The 25,073-nt window shown below is 36.1% G+C and overlaps 1 protein-coding gene across 1 annotated transcript in view; it reads left to right on the top strand.

Annotated features, from left to right (window-relative positions):
• LOC124153630 (5-hydroxytryptamine receptor 1-like) overlaps positions 1-24,701 on the top strand; it is a 429,527-nt gene extending 404,826 nt beyond the window's left edge. The window contains exon 3 of the mRNA XM_046526922.1: positions 24,188-24,701. Within this exon, the coding sequence (XP_046382878.1) occupies positions 24,188-24,219 (32 nt within the window). The 3' untranslated portion in view covers positions 24,220-24,701. The remainder of the gene's footprint in view (positions 1-24,187) is intronic.
• Positions 24,702-25,073: the final 372 nt, after the last annotated feature.

Genomic DNA, 25,073 nt, shown 5'->3' with positions numbered 1-25,073 from the left:
AATAGTCAAAGGTGGAGGCCTCCTAATTATACCAATCAATCGGAATTAATTTTATTTCAAATTCGGATTTCTAAAGGAAAATAGAAGTGAAGTATTTTCTTAAAACATAACGATAATCATCAGAATACACTAAAAAGAGTGGAAAAGTTAATTCTGCATAGACGTTGTCACAGAAAAAATAAAAGATCCATAATTCTTAAATTTGCATTAATCACTCTAAGAAAATGATACTCGTGAATTTCCGACGAATGAAACTAATATAATTCATCTTAAGAAAAATTGAATAGTCAAAATACCATTCCCACCATATCAATAATTATGGCTGTGTTAAAGTTTGATATGTAAAACATCGTGATGCGGAATAGATCATTAGTTCGTGCCGTATATACTCAACAGCCTAGGTAGAAGTCTTAATCCGTTTAAGCTACGTCATGACGAATGCAAGCATTTACATTAGCTGAATTGCACCCTGCAAGGAGCTGTAAACTTCAGACTGAGCTCAAATACCAGGTTATGCCTCTGCAATTCACTCTGTTGTGATAAGCTATTGGAAGTAGACATCACTTTGATGAGCAGATACACCTAAGATCTTAGCTATAGATTAAGCTGCAACTCCATCCATCTAATCCATAGAGAGCATTAATCACCCAGAAAAGGTAGCCGGGTGACAGCCTCAAGCAGCGAAATTCAGCAGACATTGTTATCAAGTTTTCTACGGTTTCAAGGTAGCTCGGGTTACCAGGAGATAGATTATACTAATTATTGAAATTAACTGAATTTTTTCTCCTAAATGAATGGAAAGTTATAAGTGGCTCCCTAATCACAAAGAGAAAGGCAAGTATGACTTCATTAAAATTCTAACATCAGAAAAAAATCAATCGAGAAGCAGTGAAGTCGTACAGTTTCGTATGAAAAGGAAAATATATTTAAAATATATTTTATTGATAACAGAGTAAAATAAAATACTTGTTACTGATTTACCCTGACGTTCCGTAATCTCAATTTCTAGAGTTGGTAGCTTATCGCATTCCCTTTTGATCACATTTTGGCAAAGCATAGGCTTCAACAAAACCATATCTTATGCTATTGTGTTTACCTGTCATTAAAAAACATGAAAGGCCCTCGGTAATTAAATGGAATTAATAGATTATCAAACGTTACTGTTTGTTATTGCAGCGATAACAATTAAGTTAATAAGACTACGATGAATTTTTCATCTACTTTGTATCAAGGAAAACCTAAAAAAAGACAAAACTACTAATAATCAAGTGCCATTTATCAGTGGATGAAAGAATGACCAAATCTATTTCTTATATATCTGGAGCTCAGCTGCTACTAAATTATCGTGATCAAGAAAAAATAATTAACCAAATAAGTAAGATAAGTGTTAATTTCAAATGCAAATCATGTGTATTAACAATTTAATCCGCATTAATCTCCCTTTTTATGTGTTTGATGATCAAAATTCGATTGTGCACGAACCATGCTATCATAAGAGCACCAAACCTTTACACAATCATTATTGTCAAGATGGGCGTGAATGACTCATCGCTACCTACTTGGTAGAAGTTTCATGAAATGTTTGCCTAAGAGTTGCGAGGAAATTTTTAATAATCAACGTAATGCTGCCCACGCTGATGATCATTTGAAATTCAAGCACGGAAATTATTCGCACTTAATCATCTTAATGGCACACCTTACCCAGACATACTCAGCAAACATGAATCACTGCTGGTAATTTTGAAATAGGTAGAGTATACCCAGCAGTAAATCAGAGAAGTCCGGAAACTCGTAAGTGGGATAGTGGTGAAGGTAAAGCTCTTGAGACTTCAATCCTATCGCAAACAACTATGAAACTGGATTTCTGATGATATACTTTTACGCAAAGACGATCATTAATCTTGGCAATCGTTACCATCACATTGACCTTTTGTTTTCATTTCGAATACTTTAAACAAATGGCATTTATTTACCTCTGTACCAGCTCTCCTCTCGCGAGGACATAAATCTTTTTCTTGGCCTATCTTCTCCCACCCTCCTACGAATTTTATCTGACCTCAAGTTTCTTCACCCGATTATCAATGGATCTTTCCACTCCTCCGATCTCCTTTCCTTCTTCGCATTGTACATTTCAGTCCACACAGGGCAGATATTTTACACCAATCTAAATTCCGTGAGTCAATTTTACGACTATCCTCATTTACCGAGTATCTTTCCTACTTAGCAACCTCTCTCTCACTTCCCCTGCCCTTAACATGACAGGCTCCCGCAATATTTTGGACTCTCAGTAACAGTACCATTCCATTTGATTCATCATCATTGTTGTATTATTTATGAGTATTGTTTCTCGTATCATTCTTTGGCATTTATGAATTTATATACCATGTGGTAACCATAGTATATAAACAAAATTCAAAGACTTTAATGCTATTTTGTGGTTCAATAAATAACTAAAAGTCCAAATATACTAGTAATGATGAAAGGGTTTGTAAAAATAAATTTTATGCATTAAATTAGGAATGTATTATCTAATCTTGAATTGAAATCATATCAGTAAAGTGCCTTTTAATAACAGTTTATTTGCACGATGATTGAAGCTCGAGGAGACAATCCGGCCGCAGAATGGATGAAAAAGTGAGAATGTGGAAGCAGAAGATGTAAATTGTAATTGAAGCTGAAAATCCGGAAGTTGAAGGTGCAAAAATGTACCTTCGCTCCTTTGCAATCCAAAAAAAATCAAAACACAAATTTATTTCAAGTCTGCGAAAATTTTCCATAAGCAAAAAAATTCACGTAGATCCAAAACTCGAACCACGGACCGATAAAATTCAGGACCATTGCGTAGAAAACTATGCTATTGAGATTCTTTGAAACCTGCAGCAATTTTACCACGATTCAACGGATTCAACCGAATTTTGGCCTTGGAGCTAAAATTGTTTGTTGGATTTGCCGTTTTCTTACCATATTTATATGATCCATATAATGATTTGATTGATCCATATAAAACTATGTTTTAATATCCTTATAGTTATATACCTCTCATTTGATATCCTACCTCTTGAGATGTTGCCCCTGATAATGGTTAATGCATTTGACGAAACGTTATCTTCGTTGGTAAATTTATCCCCTCTCTATGAACAAAAATCCATTAAACATTCAATAATAATTAGTTAAAGTGGCTGATTAAAATTTTATGTGTTACATTATAATGTTATTATTACGCTACTTACTGCATGATATTATTACTTATGATAAAATTAATCTTCTCATAATTTATACGGAAAGTGCAGATAGTGCAAATGAAGCGACGCCTATGTAAAAAGGCAGTGAGAGCAATTTAGAAGTAAAATATACCCATTTTTGCCTACCCTACAGGTGAAAAAGGGCATAACGTTACCTTCGACCCCAATACAGATAGTTTCAACCGAGAATCTTCCTTCCGCTCACCTCTTGCAATGCAAATGGTGCAGTTCCCGAAGAGGTTAAAAAAATAAAAACAAGCATATTTCGCCCCAGCCGAAAACGCGTGCTCCACAGGCTGAAGCCCGAATTCCATCCCATTGCCAAAAGACACCCTTGTTTCAACCCGTAAAGCGGAGCGTTTCCCGGATAATTGCCGACGACTCGTAACAACGCGACCGCTTCGGAAACAAACGTTTATGGGTCGCCCGTAACCTTTTTTTTACGAGGCTGGGGTGCGGTGCATCCTTTTTTTCTCTCTCTCTCTTATTAATTCATTCTCCAATTCCCGCAGTGAGAAAGGGTCGGCATGACGCTCGCATGTTTAACTTGGTTGAGCGCGTTTAGTGAGACTCGTGCGCCGAGCTAATTTATTATGTGGGGCTTCAATTCATTTCGCACAGCCGTGTCGCGCGCTCTAATTCAACGCACGTGTACAACTTCCAAATGGAGTGTACAGGGACGCGGAATGGAGAACGCGTGGCCCTGAATGTTATTTTTCCAACCCACACTTCCAAATAATAACATCACGTCATTAACCAAATATGGAGCAGGAATGAGATTTTTGCTTCCGAGTGTCACCAAAATTTTCATTCATGTCGATATTTTCATCCGCTTTTTTTGTCCATTTTTTTGATAAATTACCTTCATAATTTGCGTAAAAATTACTATCACCGTCATCATGAGTCAACAATTGGAAGATTTGCTCCGGACTCTTTTCATATTTATGACTTTAATTGCTTTTAGGCCCTTACTAACCTTTCCTTTTCCATAATGCATCTGGAGCCTTTCTTTTCCTATCATCCCATCCAATCACGATTCGACGATTGCTTCAATCATGTCATCTTGCCTCATTATATGACCAATTAACATATACTGTCTTCTTTCTTTGGCTTGTAGGTTTATTCATTGCCCTACTCTTCTAAGGACTCATTGCATAAAAATCATTTAAAATTAATTAAATTTATTCACAGTGAATAGTTTTATGGGTTAAACTTTAATTTTAAGACAGCATCTTTCATAAAAAGCATCATATTTCCGTTCTAGTTAAAGTTGAGAAAAAATGTGTAATAATTCATAAGCGAAGGAAAAATTGCCAAAAACACGTTCGCAAAGTGACCAAACGTTAGCTGAATTTCCTGAATACATAATACTTGCTGCAATGAAAATAAATCTTCTCATAATCTACACGGAAAGAGCAGATTTTTCAAATGAAACTATGCTTATCATCCTGCTCCCCGGTAATTTATTATTCAAGCCCTAATTTGGATGATTCCTTAGAGACCTCCAAGAACATATTCCGTGAACAAGTAAGGAAGTTGAGAACGAGCAATAATGAGTTCACTCAAGACTCAGAACATTAAAAAAAATATTTGTCAAAGACTTTTTTGGCTGATTTTATGGGGATTAGGAAACACCCAAATTGTTATGTTGAAGTATGAATTCACAGTAAAATATTTTAACTTTTATATAATAAATTATTCCTTGCTTTTTTCAAAAACCGGGACGGATGCACACTGTGACGGAAAAACAAATGAAATGTTGAGAAATGGAGGCTTATTTTATGATATAATCTAATATGGAAATGAGGTCTTATTCCGCATCCAATTAAAACCGCTAAAATAATTAATGTTTCTCTAAAATTTAAAAGGAATATTGGTACAACGGTTTGGACTCCTTTATATGCTCTTTTTTATTACTTACAACGCGGACGTAATTATGATGGTATCATAACTAACCATGAGAAAAATAATATTCGCAATCAAGTTTGTTTAGCACTGAAGATTATAAAGTAATATAATCATAGGATCTATGATAAAGAATTTCCAAAATAAAATCATTAAAAACGCCCCTGTACATTACAGCTTTGAAAGAGGATCGCCTGAGTTATTTTTTCCCTCTTGAATAGGGGCTTAAAAATATATGGGACAATTCAAAATTTGGCGAATGCATATCCAGAATTACCATACCCCGAAATTATCTTTCAAAAAATCAATTTTTCATCATTAGAGTGATCTAATTTATTTTTTTTAATGTTTTGCATGAAGCAATGTTATAAAGTAGACTTTCCTTTCATCCCAGTGTAATTATTTTTAAATCTCTTTCGTTTTTTTAACAACTCCATCAAAATTCTGTCTCAAAGGAAAAACCCACCCTCCCACGATCGCAATGGTATTAAACACGAGAGATAACGTGCTAGAATATGACGACTGGAGTTCTGTGACAGCTGATAAGGACTATGCTGAAAGGATTGCCAACATTTCGAGTCAGTCTTTTGACACACCACTGAAATCATGAACAGCTAGCTTTTTCCATCCACTTCACCTAAATGCATGCATAAATACTTGTAATGAGCAAAATAACCTTTTTTAAGGCCTGAAAAAGACTCTTCATGCAAGATTTTGCTTAAGTTTGCGGTGAAACAAGATGGCTTTTGAATTAAGCTCACGGATGAACGCATGACTGTCGCATTGTCGCAGAGGAAAACAAATTCACAAAATTTATCAAATATTGAAAAATATTTTAATTCTAATGCGAAATTAATTATTACAACTCTTACTGAATATCTCTGTGAACAATTAATCGAATGAGACTGAACAAATTATGTGGCATATTTATAATAGCTTTCAAAAACGTGATAACTAATATAATCAGTTTGGTTTGAGTCTCGAATGCCCCGATATTCTTGTGACTGGGAAACGAACCTAAAAGGTAAATTAATTTGATCATATCAATAGAAATTAGATAAAAATAATAAATTAAAATTAGGTATTCAAGTAAAACATTAACAGTCACGCAATAAATAACTTGTATTTAAATTGTACAACTACTCTTTTGAAATCCAAACTCTAGGGAATGCTGTAATGTAGCACGAACAAGCTTTTTCGTCTTCATTGCAATTATCATCATGAATAAATTAACGCAGGAGGACTGGTCATCGAGTCAGTAGAGTGATAACTGGGTTATCATATTAATATGTTAGGATAGCCAGAATGCATAGTAAGTGATAGATTATTTGGATAATGGAAAATAGAAACATGAATATTTTGTAAACGTAATCCTGAAAAGGAAAAACAAATGGATGAATCCAAACAGTTTCTGGACGACAGGCTAGGAAAAACGAGCTAATAGCTTGTTTTTTATCAATCTTACAAATTTTATCAAGTTGGAAACGACCAACACGGAATTGCGTGGTGACTACATAAGCGCACTAACTTCCCTCGCATTTTTGAGTGAGTGCACCTTTTTCACGCGCGGGGAAATAAAGCTCTTAATTCGAAGGGCCTTCCTAATTGTATCCATTGTATGGGCCTTTGTATAATCCCGATGTCACTTTAAACGCACTAATGGCGACTCGACCTACTTCTCCTTAGCATCCCCAGACGACACCGCCGCAGTCTGCTACGGGCGAGAGCAGTCTTTTGTTTTTTTTTACGAAAATCTCTCCCGTCGTCCTTTCCTACGCGCATCACGTCTCGGCGTCAGCCTTGCTTACGTTGTCACCGCTGCTTCCGTCGTAATGGTTATGGCCGCGATGTGGAGATGGTCGGTCCGTATAGTACGTACCCACACCCCGAGAGACGGTGGCGCGGCTGCGGGCGGACGCTGTACTATATCCCCCTTCCTGCTTTTCCGTCAGTCCGGAGAGTGTTATTATAATTTATTATTGCTCCGGTAAGAGGGGGACTAAAAGCCGGGACACAACCCGGAAGGAGAGGTGGGGATTGGGATGGGAGTGCGACTGGGGGTGGGTGGAGAATCCACGTGTAGAGGGGGATGAGGCAATTGGAAAGACAAATTTGGGGGGCGGTGGACAGCTCACCGGGTACAAGCAGGAATACGCAATGTGCAGCCGATATCACTTTGCATAAATGATACCCAGGAAACACGTCCTATCGATTCTGTTTCCTGAGTTCAATAAATGAGATACATATAAAAAGAGGAAAAATTGTTATAATGGAAAAAATCTCTCATTTTTATGAATAAAAATCAATATGTTACTACTACTTAATTAATGCATGAGATTTTCAAAATGGAATTTCACAAAATACCTTAAAATTAAATTTATTAATAAAATCCAGGTTGTGAAAAAATTCGTTGGATAAATTCGCACTGTTCATTTTTTTATAGAATAAAAATATCTTATCAAATACCACTAACTAAGATATTCAGCCTGCAGGTTGGTTTGGATAAAAAAGGGAAGAGGCTATTTAATTTGTTAACAATTAATATAGCGCAAAGCATGTTTTGCCACGATTAAAAACATAAACTCGAAGTAAAGATTTCCTATTTCATTAAACAATTAGCTCTTACAGGGGCATAACATTAGTTTAGTAGTAATAACATGATTTGATAAGGTGTAACTATATTTGAATTGGAAGGAAATTGAACATAGATCAGTTGACTTATAGCAAATGAATGGATACAGATGGGTCCTTCTGCGCAATGCAAAGCAGGCGATACGAATCAAAATAGAGTAGCCATTTAATCGAATATTAGTACGCCGCTAATAGTTATTTATTCAAAAAATATGAAAAAACAGGTTGTAACTTCAATTTTCCGAAAATACTTCTATAATTATCACAACGGTTGCATCGAAAAATTAAATTAAATTGTTGAACTAGTAGTCATTACGTTGCCTCATTAACTATGAGTCATAAATTTGGTGGCAACATCGCATTTCCATGCGCGGAACGGAAAAGCATAATCTGTCAATAATATTCTATTTTCTTAGGGAAAATCGAATAGATCAGTGTGCAGAAGCATATCCAGTGTTGGTTTCTTTTTATTTTATTTTTCACTCAGTTTTGTAAAACTTAATGCATTATTATAGTAAATTCCGTTTTTAACCTCTAGAGATAAAAAAATTCACATATTTAAATCCTACAATATCTACGCAAGAAAAATTACCGCGATAATATGTGTTCTGAAGATTTATTTTTTATGTATTTTCGTCAAATGATGCACGAGGTCTGTCCAACAATTATGACTGCCTTAATTTCCAGTAAAATCAAAATTACGCGATGACTGAGTCCTATTATATTAAGCATTCATAGGGGATGAGGAAGTTAAAATGGATAGTATTAGATTTGTGACAAAGACGAAGAAGAGATTTTGAAAGAAAGGAAAAGATTAAAAGGAGAAAAGATTAAACCAGAGGGAAATTTGAAGAACAGAAAATTGCGGAGCGAGGGAATATGTCTCGGTTCAAGAGTGGCAAGAGCCATTGAAGAAGCAAAAACAACATAAGGTGCTCACGGAAGGCTATCGCAAGTTTGACGGGCGAATCCATGAATGAGAGACACACGATTTAGTTAAAAGAGCGTCAAAATTCAATGATTGGAGACTCCAATTCCCATATTCAGATTCTCTCAACTGAAAAGCCATGTTAGGACACAGGTCGCACTATTACTCTCCGCCACAATGCTCTCTATAAACACTTCATAACTTTAAGTATGAGGGTTCCAATTTATAAAATCTCCATCTTTATAAAATTTTCTCCCTCTAACCATGAAGATATATATTAATCCAAACATAAAAAAAGAAAAAGTCGCAAATTTGCGCTCTATTTGAAAATACCTCCCTGGAAATTTTTTAAGAAAACTTATATTGTTAAAAATAAATTTCTTCATCATGAAAATAATTGCTCCGTCACAATTTAACTCAACTCACCGCAGACCTCAACAATCGTTGAGCCGATTGGAAAGAATACCCATGATAAATGCCCGATGAAAATTCTATCATATCCTCTTTTTTCATTTTGAATGGAAAAAATTAATAAGGGGCATGGAATTTTCACACATCGCTCTAGAAGAAATAGCACGCAGAGGCGGAGAAACTCCTTCATTTATAGGAAAAGTATGTTATTAGGATAGGACCATTTAGGGACCAATAAATCTACCAACAAGGATATCAAAACGCCGAGGAATGGAGTGCGGTTGACACGTTATCCTAACAACTTGAATTATCAGTTACTAGTAAATAAAAGGGCAAAAAATAATTCTCTCGAATAGACGAATGGCCTTTCGATTACGCAGTTTCAATTACATTCGTAGTGGCTATTGATGTTGATTAAGCAATTTAAACTAGCTTCGCTAAATGTCAAAGGCAGGCTTGGGAAAAGGACTTGATTTAAACGAGAGTGAATCAGTCTATAAAAGAGCGCAGCCTGCACTGCGTTGAAGAAAATGATTTCAACATGAAAATGCACCCCAATGCGCCGAATCGATTTTTTCATATCATATTACTTCATTCCAAAGAGGATCAGATTCAACGGTCTATCAATCCGGAATTAACTCCAATAGGCAATGGTTTTAGCATACCGAAATACCGGGTGTTTAAAAATGAATATCGGGGTTTTAACGCTTTCTACTATTTATCGCAGTAAACTAATAGCTACAAATCACGCACCAAATGAAAAAGTAGCTGAAATAGTTTTACGTACAAGCGTCAAAGTGTTCAATGTAAGAATGATTCATCACACGATGACGTCAATGCACGATATGCAAGTTCTTCCCAAACCTTTATTGGTGTCTTTCAATTAATTGCTGCAAGCGCTTTGCTGACGGACGGTCGCGAAAAAAAATGGGTATACATAGTTATTGTTGCCAACGAACTAAACTGTTTGAGTTAATCTTTCATTTAGTGTATCATGAGTAGCTGTAAGTTAAGTGCAATGAATAACAACTATGAAGCATCAAAACCCCACTATATATTTTGAAACACCCGATATGTTTATCCCGATTGCCATATTACTTTGTAGAAGATGTAGACTATGAAAATTCTCATTGAATGTAAAAACAACGAGACCCATAGGCTGATTTAATGACGCGGAGGTTCAATCCATTCATTCAACTCAGATTGAATTATCTTCAGGCATAAATCTAAGAATATTTTCATTTTACTTTCTCGCATAATATTCATTGCATGACTTTCATGGGAACCCTTCCATAAGCTTCAAATGAATTGGAAATTAAATACACACTTAACTACAATACGAAGTTGAGACGAAATATTCAGTGCGCTGAGAAATATAATGCATATTTCCTTCTCTCAACAATATATAATGAAGACCGAATTCAGTGCAAGACTGGTAAAAATTATTCAAAAATATTCTTTACAATTAGACCAGCTTATTTAAATGTGGCTTCAACGTAAATAAAAAATGAGTGAAAAGAGAAATCGATTTCAATTTGACCCACTGCAAAAACCACGGCCTCAGTATTTCATTTTTTATTCGTTCTTCTTAATTATAGAGGCCGCATGGATAAATAGGAGCAATCCAAATAATAATAATAATAATAATAATAATAATTTATTCTTCCATGCATACATATTTTTTACAGACTATTACATCCATTCAAGGAAGTAAGGTAGCCCATAAGGCAATAAGCCTGTGTTTGGGCTAACTTCAATTTTCATAAATTGCGGAAATGATAACACATACAACCAAAATACACAATACCATCAATATTTAGCTCCAGGTCCTGTTTGACAGCTTTGTCTTCTCCAGTTAATTCATTTAACAACTTCCATTTTTCTTTTATATTTGAATTGAGTACTTGGAACTTGTTAACATAGTACTGATTTAAGGCTATCTTAGTTTCCTTTCGTAATTTATTTCTAAATTTAAGGAAATGTTTCCTCAAACTTTCATTGTTAGGGTGGCATTTAGTCTTAATGAATAGTAGTTCTTTTCTTTTAGCTTTTTTAACAAGTTCCTGGGTCATCCATGGTTTTAATATTGGTGAACGTTTAGCATCAGAATTCACTGAATACCTGGATAAGTTAATGCAACGCTGAAATGTATCAATAAACATGGAGCACGCTGTAGAAGTAACTTCTTCTGCCAATACAGATGCCCAGTTTGTATCCTTAATTAGCCCTTTTAATTTACACTGATCAATACGTAGGTTGTGATCGTTCTTTTGCTTGTCGGTACCCGAACTTATGATCAGATTTTTACGGCTAATTTTTACCGTTGTCAATGAATGGTCAGTTATGGCCATATGCATTACGTTACTTATGCAAGTGTATTTATGCGAATTTACTAGTCTCACAAAAATATGGTCAATACAGGTGGATGACGATTTTGTTATGCGCGTTGGTTCAACAATGAGGCCCGTTAGCCCATACATGCACATAAGATAACTGTAAGATTCTGAATCTCCATTAGAGACAAGAATATTTATGTTTAGGTCTCCAACTACTACTAAGTTACCTTTTACACTTTTCAGAATAGGTTCAATGTCACTTACAAATATTGATACAGGGAAATTAAGATATCTATATAAACTCAAAACATTAATTTCTATAAAGCTAAGTTTTATATTTAACAATAAACAGTCAGCAGTATTTAAATCAATAGTGCATTCTGAGCATATTTGATTTTCTTCAACAAATACAATTATACCTTTTGAGCGAGCATTATTATTACATTTGACAAATGTACTAATAGCTTCAACAAATAGCTTCGTTAATCAAAAAAAAAGTATTTAGATGGAAACACATGACTTCAATTTACATCATTCCGCTAGAATTCCTACGAGGCAGACCTCTCATTTATAACTGGTTCAAATGAAATGAATTGCCATCCATTTTTCATGTCTTTCCCCTACCTCAAGAATCAATTCGGAATTTTCCTTGTTGGGTAAATGAATAAATAAGGCGCTGTTGTGTTGAAGAGCAAAGGGCCTTCCCAGACCGGAGGTACTGGGCATCACATATTCAGCACACATGTCTCTCAGGATGCCCAACCCACCAGAGGTCACGAAGGTTCCATGAATACATAAATCCGCCAAATTGAATAGTGACATTGTCCCGACAACAGTGTACCCTTATATTCACTACGCGCAGAGAAATCTAATCAGCATAATAAATCCGCATGGACACATTATCCTTGCAGTGATTAGCGAATGAACTCAATTGGAGCGGAATTGATTAAGTTCCCATGGTATAAATTATCCACGCAATTTCATGGGCTATTAAGTTCCGTTGAAATTTTAGCAAAAGTAAACAGTTTTACATAAAATGTCATCAGGTGCCGCCATTATTTTATCCGTTGGTTGCCGCTAATTCAGAGAATTCTGCTCAACGTTGGACGTTGAAATATTCCATATTATAGGCACAGGTTAATTTCATAGTTTAAAATATTTTACAATAATATTCAGTACTTAACCACCGATTCACGTGTAAATTGAAACGGAATGCCTATTTTGGGTGATATTTATTTTTAATTGGCAATAAATGAATGCCCAATTTACATCTCCGCCAGATTCCGCAATTTTGCGATCAATCCTCTTCAAATATTCAACTCAGACGAGAGGCATGGCCGACGTGAGCACGATTTTTCCGGATGCATAATTCATACCACCAGGAAAAATTATTTCCCTTTTCGAAAATGAAAAGGCTAAGCATTGCGTCCTCAATTCGACGGCATGCAATGATTTAGTTCCATTCATGAATTTTGTTTTGCACGGATTTAGTTCATACTCTTGCCAACTATATAAGTATTTACAGGAAAGTTAAGGGTACATTTAGAAAAACATTGATTTATGGGCGCCACATTTTCTTTTAAATATAATCCACTGAATTTTCATTGTTCTATAGCCGAATGTCAGTGACATGTAGAATCAGAGAAACAGTACCCAAATAATTATGGGCGATTCAGTAATTAAAGACCATGCCCTAGCATAAATATATCCATAAATACGTAATAATATAGTCTCATGTCTGAAATTTCAAATATTCATGAATTTATGGTCATTATATGATGAATTAATCATTGTAAATTTCATTCATAACATCAACCGTAAAAAGCACCGCATTAAAAACGTTTAAAACGAGTAGTTTTATTTCAAAACTACCAGAACCAAATTTATTACATTCCCTACATGCAGTAATGGTAAACGATTTGCTATAAATGATAGGAGGAAAGGAAAAGAAAGGTAGAAATCAAGGTGTGTAGAGAAATACGAACATAGATATGAATATAGACTACAAGTAAGGTAACATCTACTCCAGGTAAGCTCAAGTTTTGCATTTAGTTCAAATTTAGTTGAGAATAAATTTCAATTTATTCAGAAAAAAGGTATTGGCTAAAAATTTGCCTCGAGTCCACGTGTAACTGATAAAATTATTATTAAAAGAGAGAACGGGATATAAATAATAATACCAGCGAGATGAAATATTTATAACTTGGAATGTAATCAACTGCAGATTGTAGGTGCGGCTGCGGATATAGTCGGTAGGATGCGGCCTACTCCTCGTAATTTCTAGAAAATTTTAAAATATGATAATCATTAAGATGACTCTTCAAGGGAAGTTTTTTTGACAAGCTGAGCAATCCTTGTTAAAATAATTGATAACGATCTAAAAATGACATTTTTACTCCTATCAGGCCTCTAAAGTTTTGACAATGATACGTATTGCATACCAGTAAGGTACTGCGGAATGATACGAAACTCCCCTCAAAAACAATGACATTAATTCACACCTTTGCCGGGGGACTTGGTAGAAAAATTGAATCGAAGGAATACTACGTGCTTAACGAGAATGCACCTGCATAAAACCCAGAAACTCCGTCCATTTACAAGAAATTCGTGTTGCAAACTAACACATCTTATAACAATTAAGGTGGTTTACCCGGTAAATAAGTCCTCATATCTCTTTCAAAACTGCCAGCTGCACGCCAAACTGCGCACAGCTAACGTACTAGAGAAAGAAACCTAATTTTAGCTTGGTTTGCTTTTCACGAATTAAGCTTATATAAGACGCCAAAATTCACAAGAGCACTTCGTGAAATCATCGAATAACTAACGGAGAATTTCAACGTAAACAGATACGTGAAAGTATGGACCAAAATGCCGGATAAAATGTCGTTAATTTTTTTCAGTTGCGTAATAAGAAACTAATAAAAAAAGAAAACGTTATTTTCGCCAACTCAGGGTGGTGACACAATGACAGGAAAGGGAAAGGCATCAGGCGCTTACTTGGATGCGCAGTGGACGGGGAGTCCTTGTGGTGCCGAAGCCGTTGGAAATAGGGACAGGCAGGGATGCCAGGGGTGGCCCAGGGGCGAGAGGGAAGCGAGGAGTCAGGAGACGGCTGAGTGAGCTGGGCTCTGGCGAGATTGACAAGGTGTGCGAGTGCGTACAGGATAAGGGGGATGAAATAAATACACGGGGCTTGCCATTCCATTCCATTTCTTCACTTAAACAACGATTAATTCTGGAGTCAGGATAAACGCGATCTCCTCGAGGAAATTCAAAAAATGTTTTCGAGGCCTTTTAGCCTTTATGCCACCAAGCCAAGCTGTCCAGTTGGAAGTCAACGCCACTCACGCCTGTTACGAGGGAATTGCTTAGCCATCAAGTGAGGATATATTTTGGGAACGAGGAAGAAGGGAATTCGCATGTTTCATTGTAGCAATTTCTATTGCCCTCATTTAATAGCTCGATTTTTAACACGTTAAAGCAAAAGTGAGCCCATGCAAAATTATTGGACTGACTCAGGGTCATTGAAAACATATGAGAAAATTTTTCATGGCACACTAAACTGAGCAGCATACGGTTAGTTTCAGCTTTTTTTACGGTTTTTTTCTAGTTACTTTAAAAGTGAATTTAAAAGTTGTAAAACCATGTCTTTCTCCCATTTATAAACTTAGAATTCCCTCCGAACTAATCCACTAATATGTTGAGGTTTTCCTTCTAATATGTTACATGTTCCTTTATGGTCGTTTACTTATATGTTACTTCCCAACTTTATCTTATAATGTCCTTTCGTGTCATTTTTCACTTCATCATACGTTTTACGCCATATTTCAAGCTACTTAAACTTTGTATGAACATCGGAATCACTGTAAGTACATTAAATTTTTATAGAATTTTCATTATTCGAGTCTTGAAAACAAAAAACGTAGCTGAAATAACATTTTGATTTTATTCTAGGTAATAATTAATCTGCTTTTGGATAAACTTATTGATTGCGTAAAAATTACGGAAGACCTAAAGTAAAATACGTGAAAAAACGATACAAAATAATTAACTATATGTAATTGTTGAAAAATTAAGCAAATTTACGAGCGTGTTGTAAAATAAATTCAAAGAAGATAGACTATTTGAGGTGTAATCGATTAAATTATTTCAAATATAAAACAAATCATATAGGGTAACAAAATTTTCATCTGTTATTGCTCAAGGATTAGATAACAGAAGTGAAAGAGAGAATATATTTGCCGCTTACCGTTATCTTCTCCGAGCAATTTCGCCCTTTTCAAAGATCTTGGATTCTATTTACGTTATTAACTCGCTTTCGGTAATCACGAGACGTCCGTCTTCGCAAGGCGTGGAGGCATTTAAGAGGAATTTTTCCATTAAGGATCAGCAGAGGAAGGGAGAGGCACTTTTTTTTCATTTCGCTCCTCTGACTCTGCCGTAAACTCAAACGCTTCTTTTAATGCCTCTCACGGAGAAAACCGGAAAAATTGGGCGTCACTGTTCTTCCTTCTCGCTCATGAAATATTTAAGTGATTCCTTTTTCGGGCCGCTTTTCCCAGTGAAATTGGAGGTGTTCACAGGAAATCATCCACGGAGCTGATATTTTCATTATTTCCATCCATTTTCGTTAGAGGATCAGAGGCCGACGACGCCGCCAACCCATCAATACAGTTTATTGAGCAAACACGCGAAAGGCATTTTTATCAATCTCCAAGCATTCCAGGCGGTGTCATCCTTTGACGCTCGTTTTAATCTCGAACATCATGCGAGGCGGTACAGGGCGGAGGGAAACTTTGCAGGAAACCGATGAAAGGGAATAGAAATCACCATCAATCTTTGGACATCGACACCAATTTTAGCGCTGAAGTTTAGACTGCCCCCCCTATGTCTCTGGCTCCATTATTGTAATCCGTTCCTCTCCCACCTCCACGGCCTTAATAAAGGAAAAAACTGTGTCAGTTTTTTTAGGGGACGAGAATGGCCTTCAATAAGTTATCATGCCAAATTTTAATCTTTCACAAAGCAATATCCGAAAAAGATCGGACTCGCCGGGATCGGAGATAATGCTGCACTTCCTCAAATAGCTGAGTAACTGAGTAAGTCACGTAAAATCGTGATATTATTACAGGTAGAGATGGCATGTTATTACGAACGTTGCCACATTGTTGAGATGGTTTAAAGTCATATTAAATTGTAATATTCAACAGGTGGAGATTTCTATTTTTGTGCATGCCTTTGTTGTGATTTTTTTCTTTTTTTTAAGATAAGTATTATAAATAATGGGAAATAAATTTCGAACTCTGCCTGAACCCATTTCATTTTTGAAATTCAAAACTACCTTTCGTATTCTTGGTATCTGCTCCATGAAAAAAAACACAGAGCTGAGATTTTACCTCACATCGAAATATCGCTTACGTTGATTTTGTATAATATTTTAATGAATCCATTGCATAATAACCGTTGGTATATGTATATGCATAGTATACTTGTTATATTTAATAGCTGATAACAGCACAAAGGGAAGGAATTATGTCACTCTAACTATCGATATCGTCCATTTTCACCCGCTTTGGCTGAATATTTTGCACCCTAGTTCACGGCTTTTCTTGTCTACTATATTATATTTGAACCGTAGTTTCTTTAATGGAATCGCCAAGATAAGTCACATTAAAAAAGCATTCCAAAATGTCTTTCCTGTGTTCCTCTTTTATTTTAGGTAATTTCTCCAAAATGCATCAACTCGCACGCCTTTGTCTGTCATTTACCTGTAGTTATTAGCACTTGACCCGAGAATTTAGCACACGTGTTATATCCACACCCTTTACATTCCTTCCATCTCATCCAATTCGAGCGCTCGTATCCTCGCGTGATAATCACCCATTACCCGTCTTTGCCGTATAGCTCCACCTTCATCTGCTTTAAAACCGTGTCCATGTCGCCGCATCCCTTCCAAGAATCCCACCTCTGAATTCCAAGAATTTTTTCTAGACCCTCCGCAGATTCCCTCCGTTACGGCCATCAAATGCCTCCCCAGACCTTCCTCCCTGGCGCGCCATCCCTAATCCATGCTCCCACCCCCTGCCTCACCGCTAAAATCCCCCCAGAAATATCTTATCGATGGAGATATGTAAGGTTTGGCACCAAAAGGGTAGTAAGGTAAAATTTTTGCGAAGTATTGGGAGTATCGACTTTCTCTACCAAATCGATGGTTAACATCGATCGGATGATCAGGTGTACCCAGGTGTCAGAGGGTCGTCCGCGCGACACGCATGTAAACGCGGGGAGAATAGAGGAGTCTTTGCACGGGCACGTTGAAAATGGGGATTTCATTCAAATATATTTTTCTAGGGAGTAAATCTACTCCAAATTGTATTAGTAGATTAGCGATGAGTACCCGTAAATGTTATCGAAATTACGACTGCTTTTTTAAAATAAAAGTTGGATAAAAAACGGCTTCATATTGTTTAAGTTTTTTTTACCTTGTCCTCAACTTTTAAAGTTGATTAGCGTCTTGGAGGGTAGGGATTTAAAAATAAAATGCAAAATTTTAGGTCAACTCTTCGGTATACTTTTATAACAACTTACGTGCCACTAGGCAGCACTGACCTTGGCGCTTATAGTTACTGTTTGTTTTCACATACAGCCTTACTCTTTTCGCATTTATGCCAATAGATCAGTGGCGAATTATTAAGCATAGTTAAACAAAATAATGGCTCAATAAAGCAAGATATAAGCATTTTGCATACATAAGATAGCAAAATAAAAAAACATTGATCTTATATAATTTAGATGCTAAAATACATTACATATAAAAATATTTAATAACCTAAAGAGCACGTTGAATCCCACCTTACTGAATCGGTTTGGAGCCGTATGACGGTATGTAAGGTCTATAAATAGCAAATAAGGCATCATTTGAGTGTTTTTTGAACTAATAACGGTGCTTTAAACTTTAAAGGAGTACCACTAAGTCATGCTAAGAGTAAATGATGTTGTTTCACATCTGTGACTGTCAGGCACATTGCCTTGAACTCAGCAATTCCAATATTGCGCCTGGTAACGGAAGGTTAACAACCTTTCATGCTTTAATGTATCAAATTCATGCAAACTTATTCATTCATAGCTCTAAAGAAGGTATAAAAGAATACCGAACCGCTGGCCAAAACTTTTGCTTTAATTCCAAACAACCTACACTTCAAAGGCGCTAATCAACGTTAATGTTGTTGTCTGAAAATGCTATTTTTATCTGACTGGAGATTTTAATAGCTCTAATTGAAAAAAAAACTTTCTTGCAACAAAATAAAGTTTTCACGTCCACAAAATACTTCAGCAATTTTTACATTTCATTACAATAGTCAGCTGGTAACGTCACGCCTACGTTTCTTTCCCGTAAGAAGTGAGGGAAAAACTAAAAATCAATTTTGTTTTTATTCGTGGAGTTAGGATGATGAAGCTATTGTATTTTTTGACAATTTAGGAAAATAAGCCCGGAAGATTAATTGAAAATATGATACATTCATGTTTATGACTAAAACCTTTCAGGTCGAGCTGTTGAAAGCGCTCACTTTCCCGATACAAGCATTTTATGTTCGATAATACGACGTGAATAACTCGCCCGTTTGGCGCTGAATTCATCCGAAAGTTTGACGACTCTCCTCAAACTTTACGGACTCCTTTTTGTTTCATCTATATTCTTTTGTTCCCTTTTCATAGCTTTCATGCTTCACCATATAACTCGTCTCGTCTCTGCTTTCAACATTTCACCGCTAGTTTGCCCCTGGTATTCATATTTGGAATTCTTCCGTACTTCATCGTCACCGGTAACAGACCTGCCTGCATAACAAAGAGTCCATTCCCAGTCTAGGCATAAAATCCCAGAAGATTTGGACGTAAAATCCCCATCGCTCCCCGAATTCGGTTGGATGAGGAAGCATCCTGGGCCACTATACGTCCCGATACGTTTCAGCGGATAAAGCTGGATGTCTGATTGATTCCAGTGATAAACAGACTATGGAATAAAAAAGTTTTTTTGATCGAATCGCCTACTTGCTGTCGAGTTCGTTCGCTATAACAGCAAGAGAAGAGGGAAATGGAAAGAGCAATGCCCATTTGAGCCATGCATAGCGTTTCCTGATGCTAACGTTTTTTTTCCGTGCATGGAAACCTCCATAATCTCCCATCCCGAGGACTAACAAAATGCCTCTGTCCATTGTTATGTAATTAGGAAATTTGGATTTATTTGCGAATTCTTATAAATAATTATTAATCTTGGGTTTCTGATAAAAAATAATGAACCTCATAAGATCTTTTCAAATTTGAAAGTGAAACACATCCATTATGGATCTGCGTTCTACCTTAACATGACGACCATACTTCGGTCACGGACATCATATTTTACATCACTTACTTAGAGTTTGTCTTCGAACAAAATCCTACATATAAATAGTCATTAAAACTTCCATAAAGCTGCCTTTGGAGGAGTGTAGATTACCCAGCGTCCATGTTAAATATGCGCTCAATTGGAAAGATAACCTTGAATACCCATGGAAAATTAGTTGATAATGAAAACAATAGCTATTGCGCCAAAGGGAATTCATTTCCATGTGATAGATAGTACCTATGAGTATAGGATAATTTATTACTGACTATCCAACATAAGCATACTCACTGGCGGGCGTTTCCAAAGTATAAGCAATAATTCAATAAACTGATTGCAAGACCACTTTGCGCACAACGAAACCTACAATTATCAATTATAAGATATAGTTTCCCGCGAGAAAACTACCATTGGGACGTTTACTATGAATGTCTTGCTGTTTACTCTCCTCATCGTAAAAAAGTTCCCATAGGCTATATTGTCTATTATGCAAGCCAAAACATAAATAAACAATTTAGCAAAGGAAAGCCACATATGGGGGCCATAATTTAGGGATGATTCGCGACAAAAATTAAACTCTCTTTTCAATTCCGAGACAAAAAAATGAAAAAAAGATTTCCGCAATCCAGCGAATGACATAAGCGCTATAGATTGCCGTCGCTACCGACGAAACGAAACGACAGGGCATTTGCCGTCGCTGGGAGAGAGGACCTACTCAAAAACTTTTCAAAATCCTCAGGTAAATTAAGAGACACTCTTTCCATCAAGGAGACTTTCTGATGATTTCTCGATTTCCCGAAATGCGATAACAAAAGGGTTTTCCCAAAAGTTGGGGGAAATCTCCCTGTGTTCTCCTCATTTCTTATCCGTTGTCGGTAACATCTCCGCCGCCGCGTCGTCGGTTAGGGTTCCCCCAGAATCTCCACCCTACCCTCCTACCACCTCACTTTCACTTCCCGGCTTCCTCGCACAACCCCATTCCCCCTCCCCTTTTAATCCTCCGCCCGCCCTCTTTTTCTCAATCTCCTCATTTCCCGCAAGTACCATCACCACCCCAACAATCCCAACCCTTCCGTTAAAAATACAGGCTTCATTCAAGGAATGGGATTTGGAGCCCAAAATGCAAAATTTGTCTTCACAACTTTAATTTTTCATGAAATTGACAACTATAGTAATTCTATGTTACGTCGACTTTGATCATACTTTGATTAACCTCCCACGTATTGCGGCATTTCTTAGCATATCCAAGAAAGGAGCGCTCAGCAAAATGATCCCATTAAATTGCCTAGCCATTATGAAACTAGAAAAAATGGCATATAAATGGCACATTTATGCAGCTAGGATCACATGTTTTGGAATAATTGAGGTTACTAGTTATACTAAGAAATATTCAGCTTTAATGCATCACAAAATTCTAATTAGCATGTGATTCGTTTCGAGATTTAAACATAAATTTCATTCCTAACTAGAGCAAAAGTTACGGCTATCATAATTTGCAAGAATTCAGAAAAAAATCATTTCAGAAGTTAATTTTTTAATGGTTAAATCTTGGAAAATTTTTATAACTGGTACCAGAAAATTAAGATTCTTGATTACTAAAAAAGAATTATTGTTCAACTCCCGGACATCACCTTTTATCTCCTTACTTATGACAATTTTTACTGCGACTACATTAATTTATTGCAGACGGTTTGTAGATAGGAGGACATTTTCACTGTATCTGGATGGGATAAGAATATTCATTAGCATTTATATTTAGGGCGCAATAATTAATGAGAACATAAAGAAACCAATAGTTTATGCTAGCAAGAAAAGCATAATAAATTAGTTTTCAATGAAACGAGGGTTTAAAAACTGAGGGATTTTTCATAAGAATTATGACCTGTATGGTTTTTTAGAGGCCGTGTTAGAAGTATTAAGCCTTCATTGGCTTGACTAGCAACATTTAACATAAAAATCCTTCAAAGAAACGATCTTCTTCTAAGATCTCCATGAAAGTTAGGAATTAAGTGAAAAAGCGCATTTTTGAATGAGCTCAAGTCTGGCACAATCATCAAATCTTCCTTTGAGGTCGTCCCCGTCTGCCGCATTGTCTCATCTTCCTTTCATACCGATTCAGTGAGTTAGCGGAGACACCTCACGCAGGAATTATTCAACGCGCGAGATACAGAAAGGAACGGGTGTTTGAGAGGGAGGAGATTTTGATGAGGAAAGCGAAAGAAAACACGAGAGGACTCGGATGAAAACGAGATGAAAGAAAGCACCGTGGCGTCATCTTTGCACGCTTTTCCTCCTACACTCATCTCTTTTTTTTTTTTTGTTCCTAAGCCTTGTCCTCCGTAAAGCCTTAAATGCGTGAGAGTTGAAGTGGGAAGGATTTTGGAGCTTCATCCGAGGCAGGTGGAGGTGGGAAAGAGAATTGGAGCGGCGAGGAGGTATTTGTGATGCGGCTAATTAAAAACCAGGGGAGTTATTCTGCATATCCAAATTTGAGCTCTGATTCGGATGACGTCACTTGCTGGCATTGTTTGGACGTTCAATGAGTGACCGCCTGGGGCGAGTGAGTGTCGGATATTTTAAACAGCACATTTCTACATGAGCTGTTTATCCCCAACGTGGAACCGTTGTAGCCACCAGCAATGAAACACATTGAATTAGAGAGAGAAAAATCTTTTGTGAAGCTAAAGAAATTATGAAAATAGTTTAAAGGCTGTTTTTTGAGTTTATTCTACCAGCGCATAATAGTAGTATTTTCATAAAAATAAATCATTTGTAGGGAATAATAAATGTGTGCAATCTGTGCTTCCCACTATTTTGAAGTTATCTAATCTTTTAAACTATTGAACTACATCAGCGAAGTGGAAGGTTATTTCAGTTGTATAGTAGTGTATCCTTGGGATTGAAATAGGAATGAACAGAAGCTTATTTCAACATTTTTTGGGTGAACATAGGTTAACAATACGTTGAATTTCTGTTATGGCTTTATCGAGAGACTGCAGAGAGATATTTGGATATAAATATAAACTTATTTTCGATTTGCTTACGAGATCATTTACCCTTTATAAATTCAATGAAAGTTTTCCATTGATTTTGTTTCATACAAATTGTTCTAATTAATTTTTGTTAATTATTCTATTAAGAACATAAATAATGAGCATACTTAGTAATAATCGGACAATTCATTAGAAGATACAGTACCTAACTGAATTTGGTCCTTCACTTGGAAATACAGAATTATCCATCCCGCACTCTATTACTTTTTCGATGCTCCTGATGATGCATTATACATTTCCCAGCGATAGCGGTCATATTCGGAGAGCTGTTGGATCTTCATATGAAGCGCTCAATGAGTTGTTCATCGCCTGAGGCAACAACGTTGAAACAGTGATAATAAACCGCTCAAGAGAAAGTAAGTCCATTCAGTGAGTCGTGACTCGCTTGCCATACTCGGCCACTCATTGGCACTCCAAGCAATGGCACAAGTCTATCCATAGCTTTAAAAAACGTTGTTCTCATTACAGCCCACGTTCTCAAAAGTTATAAGCGAATTGAATCAATTGATCCGATATTCAATTGACTTCAGAAAGGAGATTAACATGGATTAATTGAACTTTAAAGTAGAATCTCGCCGCTGAGGGTCTGGATATTTTCATTTTAGGATTATCGAAGAAATTCGTCCATTCATTATTATTACTGAGATAAATTCTTCGCAATTTAGGTCAAGAGGTTAGGTCACGGATTCGCGTAACATTTCACTAATCAATTCGCCGGAAACGAAGAAATTTATATATTAAAAGATTAGAAAGCCGAGAAAAAAACCCCAAAGGTAGTTAAATATTTTGATTAAAAAAATTATACTTTGAAAATTTTATATCTTCACTCTTTTCCATTTCCAGGCTCCTTAGCCATGATAGTTTACAAAATCGATGAAAGGAAAACTTTAACAGAAAAAATAAGTACAACTGTGCTTTTATATGGTCCCTATAACAGACGAAACTACTTGCATTCATATATTCCATTAAATAGCAATTCTCTGCAATATGAAGTCAAGCAAACTTGTACGTACACTAAACTTAAATATGTATGTAAAAAAAGTATCTGCTGCATGCATTCCAATATGACTAACATCTCTAATTTCTATTGAATAAAATAGTATATATAAAGTATGGAAAATTAAACTTTTTCATACAGCCTCTAAGTCAAAAGTTACATGATAAATCACAAACGATGTCTACGAAAATGGAACATTTACGCAGGAGCAAAGCCAAATATAACTAAACTAAATGGCCTTGCGAGATGAACGTTCATGTAATATTATAATTCTGATAGTTCTCCTTTTTCTCTATCGTTTCAGATGCAACGACGCCAATAGTTGGGATTTATTGACTATCGGCCCCATCCGGATACCAAGGAGACACCTGCAGTTCTTCTGAAGGCGAATAGAAGTGACTTTTGAGAAGTGACTCTGTGATAGTAATTTTGGATAGTGGATGCCGATGTATGTGTGCTTCGTTTGTTTTCTACTCTGTATAAAAAAATTATGTGCGACTTCTATTATTTAGAAGATATTTGTTTATCGGCATATTTCATTGGGGAAGAGAGTGGTCCAGAAAACATCTGGGCAGGTTGTGAGGGGTGAAGTATACACACATGAATATATTTTTATGTCCCACCTCTTCAGTCTTGTTGAATCTCAGGTAATGTAAATAAGGAGATATGAAAATTTTATCTATACACACATTAACTATGTATACATACACCCTCTCTATTATTTATGTTTGTGGTGTGGTGAAAATTAATAACTTTTTGATGATGACGTGAGAATGATGACTTCTGTTAATAAAATCGTGAACCTTCACAAAAAGAAAGACTTGCACTCTTCTTCAGAGCGAGTTCCTAAGCCTCAAAGACGGAGAAACCCAACAAATCACATTGGTACTGCCGCAAATAAAATATAAAAAGTAATTTGGCAATAGAAGTGTAATGATACAGGGTTTCCCATTCCCTAAAAGAGTAACAAAGGATTCCACGGCTTTTATACCCAACGTGAAAAAATATATCTCCCTTACTAACAGTTCAGGGCTTTTGTACGAGGATACAAAAATTCTAGAATATCATTTATCAATTTTCAAAGACGTAATCAAAGGAATTTTATTTGAGATTATGGTAAAGGTAGAGTTTTATTCGTTCTTAAATATTATTATCCACATATATCTCGTCATAATACGTGTACTTATTAG

Source organism: Ischnura elegans, chromosome 2 (assembly GCF_921293095.1).
Source record: "Ischnura elegans chromosome 2, ioIscEleg1.1, whole genome shotgun sequence".
In the NCBI taxonomy this organism is placed as follows: Eukaryota; Metazoa; Arthropoda; class Insecta; order Odonata; family Coenagrionidae; genus Ischnura; species Ischnura elegans.
This window is presented reverse-complemented; position numbering and strand designations above follow the sequence as displayed.